This window comes from Balearica regulorum, chromosome 15 (genome assembly GCF_011004875.1).
Source record: "Balearica regulorum gibbericeps isolate bBalReg1 chromosome 15, bBalReg1.pri, whole genome shotgun sequence".
Lineage (NCBI taxonomy): Eukaryota > Metazoa > Chordata > Aves > Gruiformes > Gruidae > Balearica > Balearica regulorum.
The window spans coordinates 11037519-11056876 of record NC_046198.1 but is presented as its reverse complement, the minus strand read 5'-3'; the positions used below and the strand labels follow the sequence as shown (position 1 = coordinate 11056876).

At 37.1% G+C, this 19358-nt stretch overlaps 1 protein-coding gene across 6 annotated transcripts in view; it reads left to right on the top strand.

The window, feature by feature from the left end:
- USP22 (ubiquitin specific peptidase 22) overlaps nt 1–19358 on the top strand; it is a 112079-nt gene that overhangs the window by 41803 nt on the left and 50918 nt on the right. For 4 of the 6 annotated variants that reach the window (XM_075768095.1, XM_075768098.1, XM_075768099.1 and 1 more), the window contains 3 exons: nt 12780–12893; nt 13429–13473; nt 18336–18437. In XM_075768095.1, coding sequence (XP_075624210.1) covers nt 12780–12893; nt 13429–13473; nt 18336–18437 — 261 coding nt within the window. The remainder of the gene's footprint in view (nt 1–12779; nt 12894–13428; nt 13474–18335; nt 18438–19358) is intronic. The other 2 variants (XM_075768096.1, XM_075768094.1) reach the window with 1 other exon arrangement.

The window sequence follows — 19358 nt, the reverse complement described above, 5'->3', positions numbered from 1 at the left end:
TAAGGTCCTGTTTTATTGTGGCGACCTCATTGGACAGGGAGATAAATTTTATTTGTGTTTTGGGTTAGTTTAGTGGTGTTATCTTAAACTTGGTGCTTAAGCTTCTTCTGCATTACAGATAAGGTTTTTTTCACAACTTCAGTTTTGAATTATTATTGGCCGTTTAGTATCTTAGTACTTATGAATTAGTGTCACATATAGGGAAAAATAATAAAAGTGCTTGTACACAGAGATATTTTTTTTAAGTGTGAAAAATGGTGGGTTTAGTGCCTTGACCTAGAGCACTTAGTGAAGTTTTCTCAGGAGATCATGCTCACTTTTTTGTTCTTGCTAAGGAAGAAACCATCATTCCTATCACAAAGTTGACTAATCAAGTAGCAGTCAGAATTATTCAAACTTTTCAAATTTGGGTGTTTTGGGGGTTGTTTTGGGGGTTTGGGGTTGGGGTTTTTTGTTTGTTTTGGTTTTTTTGAGGGTGGTGGGGTTTTTTCCTGTTTTGGCTTCTTGTTTGCAGTGTGGTCAATACTCTTAAGAAAACAGTTTAACTGATATGGAGTACCTTTCCCTCAACTGCCTCAAATGTTGGTAAAATGCCAGCAAGTTCTTTTATTCTGTCAGCTTTGGTGCTACATAATGTTTAAAACCAAAAGCATTCAGTTTTGGTTTAAATTATTTATTGCTTATAGTTTAGAATATTTAGAGGTATAATGCAAAATCCTAGTAATTTTATATTAAAATTCCAGTTGTGTCAAAGTGGATGTATACAATTTTGCTTGGTGTACAGCACACTTAATTTTTCTTCAAATGAAAATACATTCTTGGTGGATTGACATAAGAAAGAGGAAAAAAGGCATTATTTCATGGTATAGTTTTTTCTCTTGACCAGTGTGGCTACCATTCTCATATAATTTATCCGAAGTGCTTATGGAACAAACTCTTTTATTTTCTATGAAAACTAAGATGCTCCAGAAAGCCAACAGTGCTCTGTACTCCTGTGCTTAAGAAACTGGTGTGTAAGTTTACTATTTATGGAAAAGATTATTTAAAGCAGCAAATTGTTATACTTCTTCCTCCATATGTGTCAAGAATGAAAAAAAGTTAGGATCCATATCGGTATAGCTTAAGCTTGTAAATGCCTTGAAAATTAGAATACTGGAACCATAGTACTGAATATCCATAATGTTTATGAAGTTGCTAGCCTTTGAGAGTGACATGATCATAATTCTTGATGTCAAGGTAGGCAGCAATATTCAGTACAAACTGAAGCACAGATAGCTGTACTTTAAATGATAAGTTCGGGGCGGGGGGGGGGGGGAGAGAAATGTACTAGTATGTGAAGACGTCTGAAATTAAGTGCTGATAAGGCCTCATCTGGAATCCTGTGTCTAGTTCTGGGCTACCCAGTAAGAGAGAGTGAAGCTACTGGAGAAAGTCTAGCAAGAGGCCACAAAGATGGTGGAGGTACTGGAACACCTCTGATGAGGAAAGGCTGAGAGCACTGTGACTGTTTAGCTTACAGGAGAGATGGCTCCAGGGGATCTCACAGGTTTGTACAAATATCTGAAAGAATTGGTAAAAAACATGGAGCCAGGCTCTTTTCAGTGGTGTCCAGTGACTGTACAAGAGGCAGTGAGCACAAAATGAAACACAGGAGGTTCTGCCTGATCATCAGGGAACACATTTTTACTGTGAGAGTGACTGAGGAGTGGAACAGGTTGCCCTGAGGAGTTGTGGAGTATCCTCAGATATATTCAAAACTGTCTGAACGTGGTCCTGGGCAGCCTGCTGTAGGTGGCCCTGCAGGCTGCAGGGAGTGTTGGACAAGGTGACCTCTGGAGGTGCCTGCCAACCTCAACTGTTCTTTGAAAACTGAAAAAAACACCCATACCTACCCTGTATGACACTTACCCTGTATGACATTTATTTTTATTGCTTTTTACAGGGTGTAATTTCAAAGAGCTGTTGAAGTCAGTTCATTAGGTGAAATTACTTGGGAATATTTACCAACGCAAAAGTACAAATTAGTCTAGGTAAAATCTATCTAGAGATTTCTGGTAAAGCGTGTGTGTATATATATGTATATGTGTGTGTGTATATATATATGTATATAAAAGCTTTGGTACAAATATAAGTTTATGGCCAGGTTTAAGGGTTAAAAAAAATACAGTGCTAAATTACTGTAGACGGTATTTGCCTGTTTATCTGTGGATACTGTGTAAACACCGTAATATTTTTACCACTAAACTTACCATATTTTTGGAGAACCTTTTTAATAAGAGCTTTGTAATTGCACAAGTTGTGAGGTGCTGTTTATCTGCGTATTTGGGAAGCCTAAATTCTTCAAGTAAATTTTTGTGCAAGGTAGAATTTGCTGCTGTCTGCTGTAGTGAAATGTCTTCTGTTTCCTTAAAGGAGAAACAAAACTGGGCAGAGGAGGGAGGTTCTTTGAAGATGCAGTCTTGCTTGAAGACTGTTGTAGTTGTTGTCATGGTACTAGCCAATTAAGAATGTGTCAGATAAGGTACTTCCCAAAAGGAATAGCCTTTAGATAAAAAGGGCTTGAGTTAATTATACAAGCCAAAGTACAGAATACAGTATTGTATCATCACAAAAAGGATTCTTTTGCAGCTACGTATAATGTACTCAGTGCACAAATATGCATAATGTGAAGATTGTACAACTGCATGCTTGATTTCTAGTTTTGGAGATTCCTTTTCTCTCTCTGTTTTTTTTTAATGTATGTTTTGGTGGTTTATTTCCAGCTGCATGTGAAATGAACTGTAAAAATATTTTTGTAGTTTTGGTAATGCTTTTGGTTGCTTTTACTGCTGCAATTTTCATTGGGGAAATAATATCTGATAGGCAAAAACTAGTTAAGTGCTTTGAAATTTCAAAACGAACGGGAATTATTTTAAAACACTTGGTGACTTTTTGCTGAGCCAACGTCAGTCTCCATGGAGACTAGCAGGAACTGCACACTTAATCACAGTTCTAAGAAATATCATAGATTTCAGTTGTAACAGCTGTCTGAGCACTGGAAGGGATGTTTTTGCAGCTAACTGCTATATGTTTCAGGAGACTTCAGGATCGTAGTCCAGAGTATTCTTAAAATACATCCCTTGTTATCTCTGCTTCCCTGAGCAATATAAATTAGACACACTCTGACATTATACTGATACCTGTGCTCTTGCATCTGCTTGCTTATTCAGTGTATATTAATAATACTGTACTTATTTTAATATATTCCTTGAGCTGTGGATGTGGGTGATGGGTAAGTAAGATCCGGCTATATGAGCTGCTTTTTTTACTCTCTGCATTGCACAGTCTATTAGTCAATCACCATGGCGGGCTGGGTTGGGAATTGTTAATACAACGTAAAATTTTTATGCAGGTGTGAAAACCTTTAGGAAGAGGTAGGTAAGACTGGCTGTTCCACGACTTTGAAGACTTGGAATAATTCAGAGTAGCCTTTTCCTGTTCTGTTTCAGTGTTGGTTTCTTGCTGTATAGGCATCCCTTATCCCCCCCCCAAATACAAAAAAGGTGTCAGTTACAAACCCCTATGGGTATGTCCTAGGAGTGCTGAGAGATCATCTGTGTCACAATATGTAGTATGCAGAGTTGTCAGGGGCAGATAAGGCAGGACTGTCTGTCCATACCCTCGGTGAGAATTGTAAGGTACTTACTCAAAGTCACTGTAATAGACATCTGACTATAGACAGTACAGATCTGAAATCCAGCAGCCTAAGGAAAGTGGTATCTTAGTCTGTGGATGCTGTTACTTCAAGAAATAGTTTCTGCTGTTGCAATTTTAATAATACAGAATCCTTAAATTTTTCCTTTTTGCTCTTCTCCAATTTCATAAAACATGTTTAGCTGCTTTGACGTGGTTGTACTCGCTGAAGCCGTTTCATACGTATCCAGCCTTCTACCTGGTGGTGGTCAACAGAGGTAGCTTAGAGAATAGACAGCAGTATAGTTGTTAAGCATTTTTTCCCCTTGTTCTGCTCTCCCTTTTTCTACTTCTCAGCTCTTCAAAAACTTTCTGAACAGGAGACTGCTTCTAGGTGCTTGTGTTCCAGTAGCCTGTCCAGTGTTAAAGCCTGGTTCCTTTCTGGCACCTTCAACGTGCAAAGGCAGCGAGTTCTACGGTTTTCTGAGCTATGTGAAAAATGCATGTGTCTTTCTGGTTTGCTTTATAATGGATCTTGTAACTTTGCTCTGTATTTTTTTTGTGAGGAGTTGAGAAATGGTGAGTAAAAGGTCCTTATTGATATCTTCTGGGATTCTTGATCTTTTTGATCTTGTCAGATATTTCCTTTTCCCAACCTATAGAATCCCGAACTATTTTTAGCTTTTCTTATTGAAACTGTTGTATGATTCTCAACATCCTCATCATACTTCTATTTAGTTCTAATGTGTCCATCCGTGGTGACAGCTCTTTGGATTAATGCAGTTTACCATACTAATGACATGTATTCTTAGTTAATACTTCCATGACTTCTGTTTTGTGTTTCTTGATATGCTGTTCAACATTGAGCTGATGGTATTTGGGAGTTATACTCCGTGACTCCAAAACTTCTTTCCTGAGTGGTAACTGTTACTCGGCTGCTACGTTATTGGTAGTGATTAGAGTTTCAGTCTTGGTGGTATTGCCTGTTTACTCAATATCATGAAATCCTGCTGGAGCTTTTGGCAAGCTTCAGATTTGATTATTCTAAATAGAACGTGTGTCATCACCATGCTTTGTCATCTTCCTATGTAATCCAAATCACGTTCCATCACGTGGGGAATCTACTGGTGGTTGCCGTCCTTGTAAAAACTGATGGTCCTTTCCTTAACCTTTCTACAGTTGCTCAAGGAAGGAAAATACATAGTGGCTTAGTCCCAGAGTAGCAGGAAATTGTGAACTCTTGCTCTAAAAGAGAAGAGGTTGGTGCTGTGGAGAGAGTTCATCTTGAAGCTGTAGTAGTGATTCTTTTATCAGTTTCCTGGTTGGGACTGAAGATCCTAGGCAGATAACAAATGAAGTTTTAATATTCTCTGAGTGAATATCTTCTCTTTTTATTCCGTAATGATTAAAACTTATTAGGGGGGTTTATCATGTGAGAAAACAAAATTGAGGATTTTGAGAATGGAGGTTACTTATGTAACCTAGGTGGAGAGTTTTCCCCCACATACTTTTTTATATATATATTTTTTTATATATAGTTTATATATATTTATAAAAATGCCAGTGTTTTTACCTAGCTGCAAGAAGAATCATTGTTACAGGCTTAGGAAAGTCCATTACAGATAACCTTCAGAGTTAGATTAGTTAAATTATGGCATCAAAGCTCTGTGTAGACCTATTTAAACTCCTTGGTAAGGAGCCAACTCTTGCATTTCCATGCTGTGCTTCTATCTGTTACAGATGCACTCTTAACATATGAGTAGTATGAAACAGCATATAATACAGCTTTTGGTTGAAGTCTTGGTCTGCTCTAAGACCCTATTCTAGAGTTAAAGAGTAGAGGTAGGTGAAATAGCAGGACTGAGGCTCAGTAGTTAAAAGACTAAACAAAAAATGGCTGGAAGATTGAAGTACTGTTCAATTTCTAAGGAGACTGGCAAACAGTTTATTTCAGAATTAGTCCTGTTAGAGTACATTCATTATTTATTATATCACAAACTGTTTGTTGAGGAACTATTTTGTCTAAGTATATGCTCATGTAAGGTTCAGTCCAATAAATACATTTGTGGTGAGAGGAACTGGGTGGGTGAGCATAAGAGTAATGCTCATAGATTAAGTTGAGGATTTTTTGGTAGAATTCAAAAAGCTCCTACTTCCCCTAGAAAACAAATAACGGCATTTTTTTCATCTGATTCAGAGGAAACATGACAAAAAGCTGGTTTCTATACTTGAAGTCAGTCAAAGGAAAAAATCTGGTTACTGCTGTTAATACATACCTGTCTGTCGAAATTTAATATGTAGAAAGAGAACACTTACGTAAAGGAATGACAGTAAAAGTTATTTAATTTTCATTTGAGTTGGAAGGTGTTGACTGTAGTGTTCATTCTGCATGGTGGCAGTGAAGTAGAGTTCTCTTGTAAAGAAAACAGTTAAGACTTTCATCGTACTCTATGTGGAAGGGGCAATTCAAGCTGTTCCCAGCACAGTGTATTGCAGTGCTAGAGTAGCAGTTTTGGTTTTTTTCCTTTTGCGCGTAGGCTCAGAAAGGGGTAGAAAAGGTCATCTGGGCATTTTAGCAGTGTCTTGGTTTGAATTCTGTTCTAATGTTTTGCTTGGTGTGAGTGTTCAGAAAAGTCTGTTGAGATGAAGGCAAATGGAAAACAGGATGCAGTGTTTTATAGTTTTGTCAGAGATGGATTGTGTCAGACTAGTATGTCTTTTTGATAATATAACTGCCTTTCTTAGAAAAAGGAAATACACTGGATCTAATTTGTCTAGATCAAGGGAAGAATTTCACATTTTGCCCCCTTGGAGATTATTACTTGAGGTAGAAGTGACAGGGATTAATATAAGAATTGTGGTGTGTATGAGGCTGGATAAAGGGAGACTGATGATGAATAAACTGAAAGCAGAATGTGTAGGACATGCAGACTTTACTAGCAGAACCAGTCCTGGTTTACTGCTATTTTCTAGTAATTGAAGAGAAGGAATTATATTTATGTATGAAATTGATGATGGTCCCAAAGTTCATAGGTATTGCTTATACTGAGGAGGGCTAGGTAGAGCTGTGATAAGAATTAAATAACCTCATTGACTACAGGAATAAAAGTGAGACAAAATTTGATAATAGAAAGTACAAACTCTTTGTACTTCAACATAATAATATCCTTGTCATGTCAACCAGGGGGTCATTGATTGGAAGCAGAGGAGGAGGAAGGAAGTGTTTTGGATATGCAGGTCAGCCATAGGGTATGGCTTTGAACCTCCAATGTTCCTCATAGCCACTAAAAATAGTATTGCAGGCAAATTCTCATTTGCTTCTGTGATGCATATTCCAGCAAGGCATTCCTATAGCTTAGCTCAAACTTTGAGCCAGGCTGAACTCCTAAGAAGGCAGCAGGCATTTGTTAATCACAATTGTCTTCTGCTAGGACCTGCTCTGGTAAGTGTAGGTAGTTTGGAGCTCCTGCAAGCGGTCTCTCAAAAGCTCCTCTTAGTGTCAGAAATGACTCCTGAAGAGGCCTCTGTACACCTGGAGTATTATTAGTCCTCAGAAAGCCAGTCTCATGAATTTACCTTTGTACTGCCAACTCTGTGGGCCTCTGCTTCCCTCAGACCCAACTACTAACTTCTGTGCAGTTCTGGATCTCACTACTGCTTTTATTGAAAATAGTACTTTGAGGTAAGTCCCCACTGATGATCAAATGAGAATATATATACGTGAATATAAGCAGTTTGCATCATGTCATATGGAGCAACACAAAACTTGGTGGCTGTAATTTGGGGATTCTGCCCCCAAATTTCTGAAAAAAGCAGCAAGATAAAGTAGTGTTTAACAATTTCTCTCCTTTAAACCTGAATAATATTTTTGTGGGATCAAGAAAAGGTCCTTTAGCCAGGAGAATTTAATCTTTGTCACTTTTCAAAGGTTTGCTACAAACAAGGGAACTGTTGAAGTTTGTAGGGTCAGAGAAGGGCAGGGAGAAGACTGACAAAAGGCAAAACATCTTTTATAATAGGAAGTGCAGGGCACTTAAGAATAGGCGTGCTATGTGCTCCTGTGTAGTATACTGGGTACATGCACACATGTATAAGTAGCATGTGCGATATATGTATTTCTGAATGAAGTCAAGGAGCTGAAGTTAATATTCTGCTCATAATTAATTAACATAAAATGTTTTGACAGTCTGATGCCTCTAAATTAACATTTAAGAACATTTTTGGTATCTAGATTCCACAGGGATACCAGAACACTTTTCTTTCTCCTGAACATCTCATCTTTCCTGGCTTGAATTCGCATTTGATGTACTCTAAACCATCGCAGAGGGAAGTGTACAGTGTAGAGGTTGGACATCTGGGTCCTAGTTTCAATTGGTTTGCAGCATTGTATTGGGTACTTACCCTGTTTGGATTGCAGGCAAATCAGTCCCTTTAAACATTAAAATTCTAAATTCATATGGGGCCAGTAGGCATCTTGGAGACTTCGGAGCACAGCCTACAAAAACACTTATCTTTTGGGTGCTAGTTTAAAAAGAAGAAAAATAAGTACTTAGAGTAGAATGGATTTATCTCAAATATTAGGAGAAGAATATACCATTTCTCTTAAATAATGACTGTGGGAGGGAAGGATAATGCTTAACTGTAGCCATGTTTTTTAATGTGTATTAAAAGATTGAATATCTATGCTGCGTTTTTGGCAACAAGAGGAAGTTTAGGGTTCTACCCCGTAATCCCCCACCCCACAAGTAAGTACCTGCAATTCTCAGTGACTTCAGTGGAAGCTAGCTTGGAGCACCGTTTAGCAGGGCTAGCCTTTTATTTTTATTTATGGATATAAATAAAAACAATGTATACTTGTTTTGTGACTTGTAGAGTTGATAAGGCTGTGATCACCTTGATGGAGACTGAAAGGATAAGGGAAAAGTGTGAATAGTCTTTAATGTGACTGCTTACTAGTTTCTGGCAAAAATTCAAATACTTGAGTTGATCAATGTCTTGGGTGAGTCTGCTAGTGTGTTTTGGCATTCTCCCCCCTCCCCCCACCTCCTTGAGATTAGTAAGGTTTTCTTACTCATATCAGTAAACATAATATCAGTTCAGGAATTCTGATCTGCGATGCAGTTTCTAGGTGCCAGGAAAACAGGAAGAATGCAATCAGATACTTGTTTTGTGCTCATATATCACATAGAAGAACAAGTGGAGAGCTGGCTGAAGTTTAGAAAAATCACTTCTTGTGGACTTGAGACTATTGTCTGAAACTGGTTTAATGATTAACACTTAATGTGAGAAATTAGGGAGTATGAATTAGCTTAGCATGTTGACTTTGAATACTGTGTAAAAGAATTACCAATTTAGTCTCCTTTGGTACAGAAGCTGAACAAAATGTAGGTGACTTGCATAGAATGTGAGTGTGTGTTGATTTTTGGTTTCTTAACATGCCAAGATTGAGTCACAGAAATTCACAGTGGAATTAATTTCAATACAGGTAAAAATTGGCCTGAATTCTGTGTTGCTGTATGTTTTGTTGTACTTGAATGCAACCGGTGTTCCAAGGAAGATGATTCCAAAGCATGATTCACAAATAGGTCATATCTGATGGAAGGCTGTCGCATATTATGGTGAAGCATCCCATTTCCAACTCAGCAACGTTAGTTCTGTTCACCTGGGTCTTGCAAAAACTGAACATACAAGTTTAACTGCATGAGACGAGATGTGCACTCGTGCAGCCTGGACGTGGCACGTTTCCCTGCTTTTTTAACATATCGTTGTTATGTTCCCATCATCTCTGGTCTCAACGTTTTCACAAGGATGTTAGTGGATATATTTGGCAAAGTAAAGCACTCAGGCTTAAACAAAACACTTTACTTGGCTTCCAGATGGAGAGTTTGAAGACCTTTTGCTGCCTACAATTAAACTTTCCCCCCTGAGCTGTTGTCTTTCAAAACTTACTGTCAGTTGTACCAGCAGATAAAGTTGCTCTCATTCCTGCATGATCTTCTGTGATGCCTTATTGCTTCTCCAGGCTGATAGCTTTATTTTTAAATGAAAAATGAGATATCTTTTGACTTTCTCTCTCTTGTTGCAGCCATTTAGAATTTTGTCTATGAAGGGGTACAAGGAGATCTGTCTTTAAAATAATGGTAGCCTGTTGTCAGCATAGAAGGTATAAAAGCAAAGCAAAATACTACATTCCAAGAAGTTTTTAAATTCTTAAATTACTTTGCCTGTGATCCACAAGTAGGTATTTTGCATTTCTGAAACAGGAAACTAGATTGATTAAATGTAGTAAAATGACATTATGATTATTTTAAATTTCTTCTGGTTCTTCCCTATGAAAGAAAAAAGTATATTTCTACTGAATGTATATTTTATTTTTCCAGTGTAATCAATTCTATACTTGCATTAAGATAAAACTGAATTAAAATAGAATGATTTCACACCCTGTCCCCTCCCAAGAGGGGTGGTGGTAGCGTTAGGAAAAGCTGATACTGGAAGGTAGGAGTAGGAGCCATTCTGGAGTAGCCTTGTAAAAGGGATGTTTATTGTGAGGAATGTGGGGCATCAGTGGATTAATCTGAAACATCTTGGCATCATTTCTTGGTTAGTCATTCCCAAACTTTTTATGAATTTGAAGCCTGTTTCGGTTGGATTTGCAATACCAAATATTAATACAAATGATGATATTTGTTACATGTACATTCTCATACTTCACTGTTGTAGTGGTTTTTACTGAATTTTCTAGTCAGGGGGTATTTGGGGTAGAGCTTCAGCAATTTAGTTTTTTTAAACAAACTCAAATGATACTAATTTGACATAATTAACTTAGGAACTTTACTAGTGGACTCTCTTCCTAGGATGCTGAAACTGAGCAGCCGTGTTTTGGCTTTCATGAGAAACTCCTGCCCTCCCTTTGTGCTGTAACCAGGCCTGTACGGCCGCCTTGTCACTGGTGCTTGAGGTAATTTGTCCAAAACCTATTGCAGTCTTTTTAATGACATTGAAAGTGTTGGCATATATACAACTGTATTGTTCACATAAGTATGCTGGAGAGAGGACATTTTCTCAAGAGTCCTTAATCAGGCACTGGACAATTACGGCTTTTACTATGCCAGTGTTTCTGTTAAACTTTCTAATTCTTTAAACCAGAAATTCATTCTGCTCTGAACAAGTGGTTTCTGTAAGGTGGTCTCTTGTTGGTCATGATCTTGACATCTATACTTCATCGCTTACGCTTGTAAATCCAGAAAGTTGAGAAAAGTGAGGAATCCTCTGAGCACAATGTATGCCTACCCATTCTGATGATAGATTGAAATAGAACTCTGTGAGCACTAATACTTTATTTAATATTCTGTTATCCCTGTTCTGTTATTTGAAGGGGAGGGGGGCTGTTTGTGGGATTTTTAAAAAAAATATATGGAGAGCGATATTTGTCTTTGTGTTTTGAGATCAATAGTTTGGATTTTCACCAATTCTTTGTTGAAAACTGTTGATAATTGGTAATGCACTACATAATGGAGTAAATAGTACACAACTCTGTAGCTTAATTGTGAATCCTCAACCCCCCACCCCCTCCCCGATAGTGTGTTGTTACTGAGCTCCACTGCAGCTAAGATTCTTATCCCCTTTTGTGGTATTTTGCTAAAGGGGTTTAAGTCCTCTGGGCCCCAGGGTGAATGTCTGGTGTTTAGACATTACGTGAGGTAATGCAAGCAGTCCTTATCCTTTTCCGCAAACTGATTGTCATCCAAATAGACAAAAGAATAAAATAACGAAGCACGTAAGGAAGATGACAGCCAATAGACATTATGCAAACTTATTTAAAGTAATTGTTTCCTTTATTACAAAATAGGAGAAGTAACAAACAATTTGATATAATCATTTAAGAAGTAATTTTGAAAGAGGAGGGGAAAAAAATGGGCGTACAGGACTAAAGGAGAGGGGTAGAGGCTGTGAAGGATGGATGAGATGTGGTTTGAAAGAAACCATACCAAGCTCCCCAAAGCCGCTGGCCCGCTAATGGGAAAGCACAAAGACTTCACCTCTGTTTGCCTGATGAGACCCACTGCAGAATTCCTGCTGCGTGCCATTTGGCTTATTTAGGGCTTCAGAGTAATTCAGTGCTGTTTCTTGCAAGCCACCTAATATGGTAATGGTTTCCTTTGTTTAAAACTGTAGTGAGATTTTTTAAATGATGTTATTTATCTGGAAATAAAAAGAATTTGGAAATAAAATAAATGGAGGATACACTCTTGAGGGAGCATGGTGATGTGTTTCTCAGCTGTCTGCTAGATGCAGATTGTCTTTTAGTAGCTGGCTAAGAATTTTTTTTTTTACTTTCCTTTGATCGTGGCTTTTTTCCATATCTATGTACTGAAAATCGGCAATTTGCTATGATTAATTTGCACTTACTTCTTCCTCAGTATATGTTGAAGCAAAATGTCATTTCCCAGTTAGTCGATTTATTTCATTTCTTGGCTTTCTTTTGTTCAGGGTTGTGTAAGAAAAATATTTTTAACATTGGTCAGCGTTCATATGTCCATTCTAAAAGGGTGTGTGAAATGAGAAATTGAAAGATGTGTAACCTGTGGAATAAACTAATCCAGAAAACCATTCCTCTGGACGAGTATCGTTGAGCTTTCAGTGCTGTCTTCTGTTTGAACTGTCATTTGGATAGATGCATTCTAATTATTTTAATGGTTTTGAATAGAAATTACTGAAGTCTTAGAAAAATACAATTCCAACTTACATATCAAATCTTACAGTACTAGTTCTGCATGTGTTTTAGTCACTGTAATTATGCCTTTTGGTTACTTATGTCTTAACAGGTATATTGTGAATTACAAACAACTCGAAGGCAGCTAATGCTTTGTTGTCTTGCACAGTTTTCTTGCTGTGCCAGAAGGAATTGAATAACTTGTACCGTATCTGGAAAAATTTCCCTGTTTTTTTCTCTTTTTTTCCCCTCTAGATTCTAAGGTACAGATTTTACTTTTTGTGGGCTGCTGAGAAGAAAGAGTGCCTGACTTGGAAGCCTGCTTTAAAATGTCTTCTTGTTTATGAACTCACATCTTTTTTTCTTCCTCCCCAACTTCCCTTCTGTTTTGCAGCCATAGACCTTTTGTATGGGGGTATATACTGCTTTATGTGTCAAGATTACATATACGACAAAGACATGGAACAAATTGCCAAAGAAGAACAACGAAAAGCTTGGAAATTACAAGGTTTGGTTTTCCTGCCTGAATTTCTTGTTTCTGTTTTTAATCATACCTGTCCCTCCCATTTGTCAATGGCAAAAAACAGTAAGGGGAAGAAAGTGTTCTTTAGAGATAGTAGTGCAGGCCTTGGGAGAGATGTCTAGCTGTTACTGTCCAGAAGTTAGACTGTTAGTTTAACATGTGCGCCACACCTAGTTGTAGCAAAATTACTTTATTTTTAATTGCAAAAAATATAAAAATGTCTAACATTAATCCTACAAAACTTGCATAATATCCAAGTCAGATCTGTATTAGGTAGAAAATGTAACAGTCTGCTCCTTTAGGCTAATTTAGGTAATAGAGGCAATAAATCTGTTCCCCTCACATGAAATGCCACCTTTGTGTGTGATTTTTTTTTTTTTTTAATAGAACGTGCCAGCTTGCTTACACACTTGTGCTTTCATGGTACACGCACAATATCTATGTAGAAATATTTACACACAAATAAATGTACACACATTTGTTTTATTCAGTTTGCTTTCCCTAATTTTTTCTTTTTTAGCCTTCACCCCAACAGTGGTTTCTCACTACCAGTGTACAATGACAGGTAAGAGGCGTGGGCTGGCGACGCACTTCACTAACAAGCGTCCCTTTGCTGATTATCCTGCCATTTTAGACATGAATCACAGTTAAGAATGCCAGTTTTATCGTGCAAATTGTTTTCCTCTTGTTTGGATATGTTCCAATGATTGAATAATTACAGCAGACTTGATTTCATGTGCCCTTTCCTTGATAGAACTACTCCAAAACAAACCTTTTCTCCTTTTTTGGAAAGGAAAGGAAGCAGCATTAATCTTTAACTGAGTAGTTTTTAAGCATCAGTTATAAAAGCTTGTCATCTTCCATTTCCAGCGGCCTCTAGGGGGTATGTTTTCTTAAAGTGGGAAAGTCTGTATTTGAAGACAGATGACTTCTGTCTAGTAATGTCTCTTACAGAATCCATGGCATCCTGTTTCAATGTGACAGCCTTAGTCAGGGCTGATATGACTTCAAACCATTCTTAACCTCATTTCCAATTTTAAAAATAGCAGCTAACATCGTATTAACTAGAGCTTTTCTGATGGCGTATCAAAAGCATAGCTGCTTTTACTTAGTTCCTATTACAGATCCCAGTCTACTTTCTACTTATTCCCCATTTTGTGGGAGTTGAGTCAGAGGAAAGGAGGATAGTGAGGTTCCCAGTGAGTCCTAGAACAAGAAAATACAACTTAAAATGCTTTAGCACCAAGCACTGGTTTTCAAAGCAAGACAAAATGGAAACATGGTTTTAAACCTTTCATTTGGGCTATGCATGTCTTCTGAAAACTCCTTCAAACCTTTCTAATTTTCTAATCTGGTGCCCAAATTAACCAACTACAACAACATAACGCTTCTTCATGATGCTATAGAAGAGGAAGGCCACCCAGTTCCTTACTTTTGAATATGTAAATTCAGAGGCAATTTCTTAATTATGTTGTCCTTAGCAAACGATCTATTTTTGCCTTCCAGACTGGGATGCAGGCAGTTTGTCCTCCAGTGGACGTCAGACTGCTATAGCTAATATTCTGGGGTAATTACAGCTACAAGGTGGTTCATCTTGTCGTCTTGGACCACAAAGTTGTGCAGCGAAGGGAAAAATCACCAGTAGGAGCTGTCAGTCAGAAAACCTTCTCTGTACTGATTAACTGACTAATGAATGGCATATTAAATATAAATACGCATTTATATATGTATATTTGAATACGCATATTGCAGCTTCTGTCCCCAGAGAACAAATCAAATGACCAATGAAGATACCAAATGAAGGAATAGACAGCAATACACTTTAAATTACGAGTACAAAGCATAGACATTTTTCTTTAAAGTCATGGCATAGGAGCTTCTGTTTTATGGCTTTGCATCGTGAAACCATGTGTGTTTCCCTGCAAACTTGTCTAAGGAATGAGAAAGAGATATACATGGGAGAAAAAATGGAGAATTATGTCGTCTTTTCCTTCTTTCTCCATTGCTTCAATCCAGCCCCTCCTTCCTATAGCGAGTCATGTTATCGGAAAGATTATAAAGTATAAAGAGGAGGGAACCTTCTTCCTCCAAACTGAATGTCAAGATTAGTACAAACCCCAAACTCACTGTCTTGGTTTATATTTCTACCACAAAGTTAGTTTACCTCCAGTAATGTTGCCAACTTAACTGAAGTGAATCCAGTCTGCAAAAACTGAGATTGACTTAAAAATGGAAGTGTCGGTGTTGTACATTTTCAAACTTCTATCCACAGTGCTTGAAAGGTGTTGGTATATACTTTTAATAGATGCTCACATAACAACATGATGCCTGGAAAAAAACTTTAAGAAAACCCCCAAATATAACGAGATTCATTTCATACTCTTGTAATATTAACTCCTAGTGTGATGAGTTCCCATATCCAGCTGTAGTTCAGGGTTATATGATATAACACTGAACAAGTTGCAACTCTACCACTTCTTTTTTTTCCCTCTGGTATTGAATATTTTTTAATAATGAGGGAGGTGAGAGTACCTGGAGCCTTTCATTCTAATTAATGTTTGGATTTTTGGGAGGGGAAAAGGGGGATTTGCTGAAGTATAGCAAAGTAAGCAATCTTTATGAATGGTTACTTGCAAAATTGTGACTTTTATAAACTAGAGCTTTCATTGCCTTTTCCTTCACTCATCCATATGTCCCTGAGAGAGTCTCTGAAAAATAACAATTTGTGTATTTGACCTAATAAAACTAATTCTTGGATGGAGATTTCACATGCTGACTTGAATCTCTGGCTATTTCATAGCATCATTTTTAAAACGATGAATTTTCATTCCTATAATGCTACTTTCCTTTAATTGTAAATGGTAACCTGTGCATGTCTTGCAAATCTTTGTTTAAGGTAGTTTTTATTGGAGTTTTTGGCATGTTTGTGGGTGTTATTAAACCTCTTATTAAACCTTTTTCCTTTTTTTTTGTTGTTTTTTGTTTTGTTTTAATTTTAAACACTGAACCATTCCTGATAAATGGTTCTCTCTTTTTTCCCCAAACTTTCAAGAGTAATGAAACATCAATATTTTAAAATATAGCTGGAACAAAACACTTTTTAATTTCTGTCTCTGACTTAACTTGTGCCCTTTCTAATGAAAGGCTTCTGTAAGAGTTTTCCATCTGTTTTGCTCTGTGTTTGTTGTGGCATTAACTGTACATGGTTTTCTGTTTGGTTTCATTTCTTTTTAATTGAACAATATTTGATTCACCCTGAATCCTGCAAAGTCATCCAGTGTGTCATGTTTAACTTTACTTGAAGATTTGCTCTTGTGAAATGCTTTGGTCCGCTTCCTCTATAAGCATTTAAGCTATATAATTATATATAGATATATATAAATATATATATGAATAGTCCCACTGACATACGTGGAACTATTGCATGCCTAAAGTTGAGCGCACATGTGTTTCCAGGTGTGATTTTTGTTACATTTTATTTAAACCAGGATTTAAATGTACCCAAGTTTGGGAGTTTTTTATTCTTACGATATTTCATCCCATCGTCAGATGATACCAACTGTGTTTGGCCATGTTTAAACTACAGTGAACCCAAATGCAAGAGTTCAAGTTTACAGCTGGCCAGTGCAATAGCTGGTACTCACGCAGTGCTGAAAATTATTTTGAGCTTTTTTTTTTTACAAACCAATTTAAACAAATTCCTAAGGGAGTATTACAAATACAAGAAGGGTTGCTGAAGCCATCTAATATAAAACTTGTTGCAAGCCAATGTTCTGTCATATGTGAACTGTCCATATGTGCGTCTCTAAAGTTGCTTCATTCGTTTGGCTATGCGTACTGTATAGTGTGTTCAAAGCATTGCAGCTGTTTTATCTCATCAATCTGTTACACAGTAATTAGTTTCCTTTTCTGTTTTCCTGGGTGTGTAGCTTGATGCTGAACCTTGGATAAATGAAAGGGACTATATGATTCTGGTATTCTTTCTTATGCTTCTTGCATAATCTATTGTTGAATCAAATAAAGTGAGAGATGGGTGCATCCATGTAAATAAGAATTTTCTAGTCCTCAAGAATCTGAAAATGAGACCTTTTATTACTAGAACCTGGAGGGTCAGTAGTAACTATAAATTGAACGGTTTTGGGTGGGTAGCTTCTGACAAGCATAGCTATTTCTGAAAATGAAGATCAAAGAGCTATTAAAATTTAATGTATATTATGCAGAATATGTAAGCCTCTAGCTATATTTTCTACTCCCTTCTTTTCATATGTATGATTTATAATTTATTTTCTGTAGCACAGCACTGTTTCTGCTCCATGCATTCTGTGAAAAATAACTCTTAATTGACTTTAATCCTCAGTTTTAGAATAGATTGCTTGTCATCTTACTCTTTATTTTTAATGCCAAGATGGTTTTGTGAGTCACTATAATTGACCTTGCATAGTAATTTCTCTGTGCTACCTTGAATGCTACAGCAGTACTTAACTGGTCAGCCCATGAGTCTTCACCGTTGTGTTTTTCTTGTATCAGATTTACACTGAACACAACTCTGTGCTTACTTAGATCTATTCTCCACACTACTTCCCTGACTCATTTCTACTATGCTTTCCTTTATACAAAAGAAATGTACTGGAAACACGGTGTTGATGTTTAGAGAGAATAATGTCAGATTTTAGCTGCAGCTCATGAGAAAGGGTGCTTAAGGTATTTGGAGAGTTTTGGTTGGTTGGTGGGGAAGGGTTATGTTTAAACCTATTACTAATTGCATTTTTAGGTAATGTTACGTATGTCAGTAAAGTGAATCTCAAGTGTTAGAATTTGCTGATATCCAGTCCGACCTCAGTAGTTATAAGGAGAGGTCATACTCTATAATGGTATATCCTAAGACATGTAGTAACTGTTTAGTATATCGAATTCCAAAGTTCTGCTGTTTGTCTGTAAAGATTAAGCCTGTATCTGTCCATTAAGTTGGATCGGTTTTGATTTATTTAATAACTTGTCAAAGTACAGCAATGAGATTTCTTGGTTGTCCTGTATCTTCTCCTAAAATCATGTGGTGGTTCTGTCATTTGACCTCCTCTGAGCACAAAGAAATGCATTTTTGAGTAATAATGGATTTATTCTTGTGCAGGAATTTCTTTTTAACTGAAAAGAGGATTATAATCCAGTAATGGAAAATTGATCTGGCTAGGTATTCTTTATAAGTAAAGAAGTGCTTTTCTCTTCTTTTCATTCTTACTTGTTGGAAGATTGGCCGATACCATTCTGAACAGTATTTTTTGGGGGGAGGGGTAAAAAGAAGTCAGTCTCTTGTAGTTCTACATAGATTGAATCTAACTTAATGGACAGCATGTTGAATGTTTTTACTTGAACAGAGTTTTTAATGCTTTTACTAAACAACTTCCTGAAACTTTCTTTTCATCTGCTTAGGCATTGGAGAGAAGTATTCAACATGGGAGCCAACCAAACGAGAGTTAGAATTGCTACGACACAACCCCAAGCGGAGAAAAATAACCACAAACTGCACCATAGGTAAGTTCTAGAAATCCTTTCCGAAGTCGATTCTCAGCTACTTGTATGTTCAAAATTCTGTGGTGTTTTTCCATAAATATTTTTACCTTGAGGTAATTGTAGTGGATTTCCTTAACTGTTAGGATAACAAAGTAAGTTTTACCTTACACTACATTTTTCTCACTGTAGAAGGATATTTGCTCTGTCACTTCAGGTACTCATGATGATTCATCTGTGTAACAGCTACAAAGCAGAACTTTCTTTAAAAGCATATTGACAAAAAAAAACTTCAGCAGAAATCAGTGATGTTAACTCAGTCTTCATCAGAGATCCCATGCAGGTGTGTGAAGGAAAACCTGTAGTTGAGGCGTATCCTGAACTATAGCAGTCTATTGGTAAATCTGATTTTAGCAGACAGAATAAGCACAGAGGTGGCTTTCTGCTTCACGTTCTGAACTCCAAATAGGGTCCTTTCAATTTCATATTGACTCTGAAAAGATGTATTTTGTTCTCCAGTGGGTGTCAAATAGCAGTTTTGAAATGCATATCAAATCTTTAATATTTAGAGTTAGTCTGGAGCAAAGAGCTCTCTGAAGTGCGGGTATATCTGCTTACGGCTGGAGAGTATTTGGGTAACAGCATTTTCCAGTTTTCTTCCGCTGTCTTTAGGTTGGGGGAGCAGGGGGTTAAAACCAGCTTCCTGACAAGCACTAATGAAGATTATTGGGCATTTTCCTATACTGTTAAATGCACAGTAACATTTTAATGGTGAAGGTACAAGGTTGGGGATGTAGCTAATGACATTGGAAGTAGGAAACTGTTTTAAAAAGGGGTTTTTCCTAATTTTAAGCTACATTTTTATGAGAACGCATCATGCTTTCAGCACATTTGCTTTTGTCAAAATATACTGAACATAATTGCTAAAACTTTCTAATGTCATAT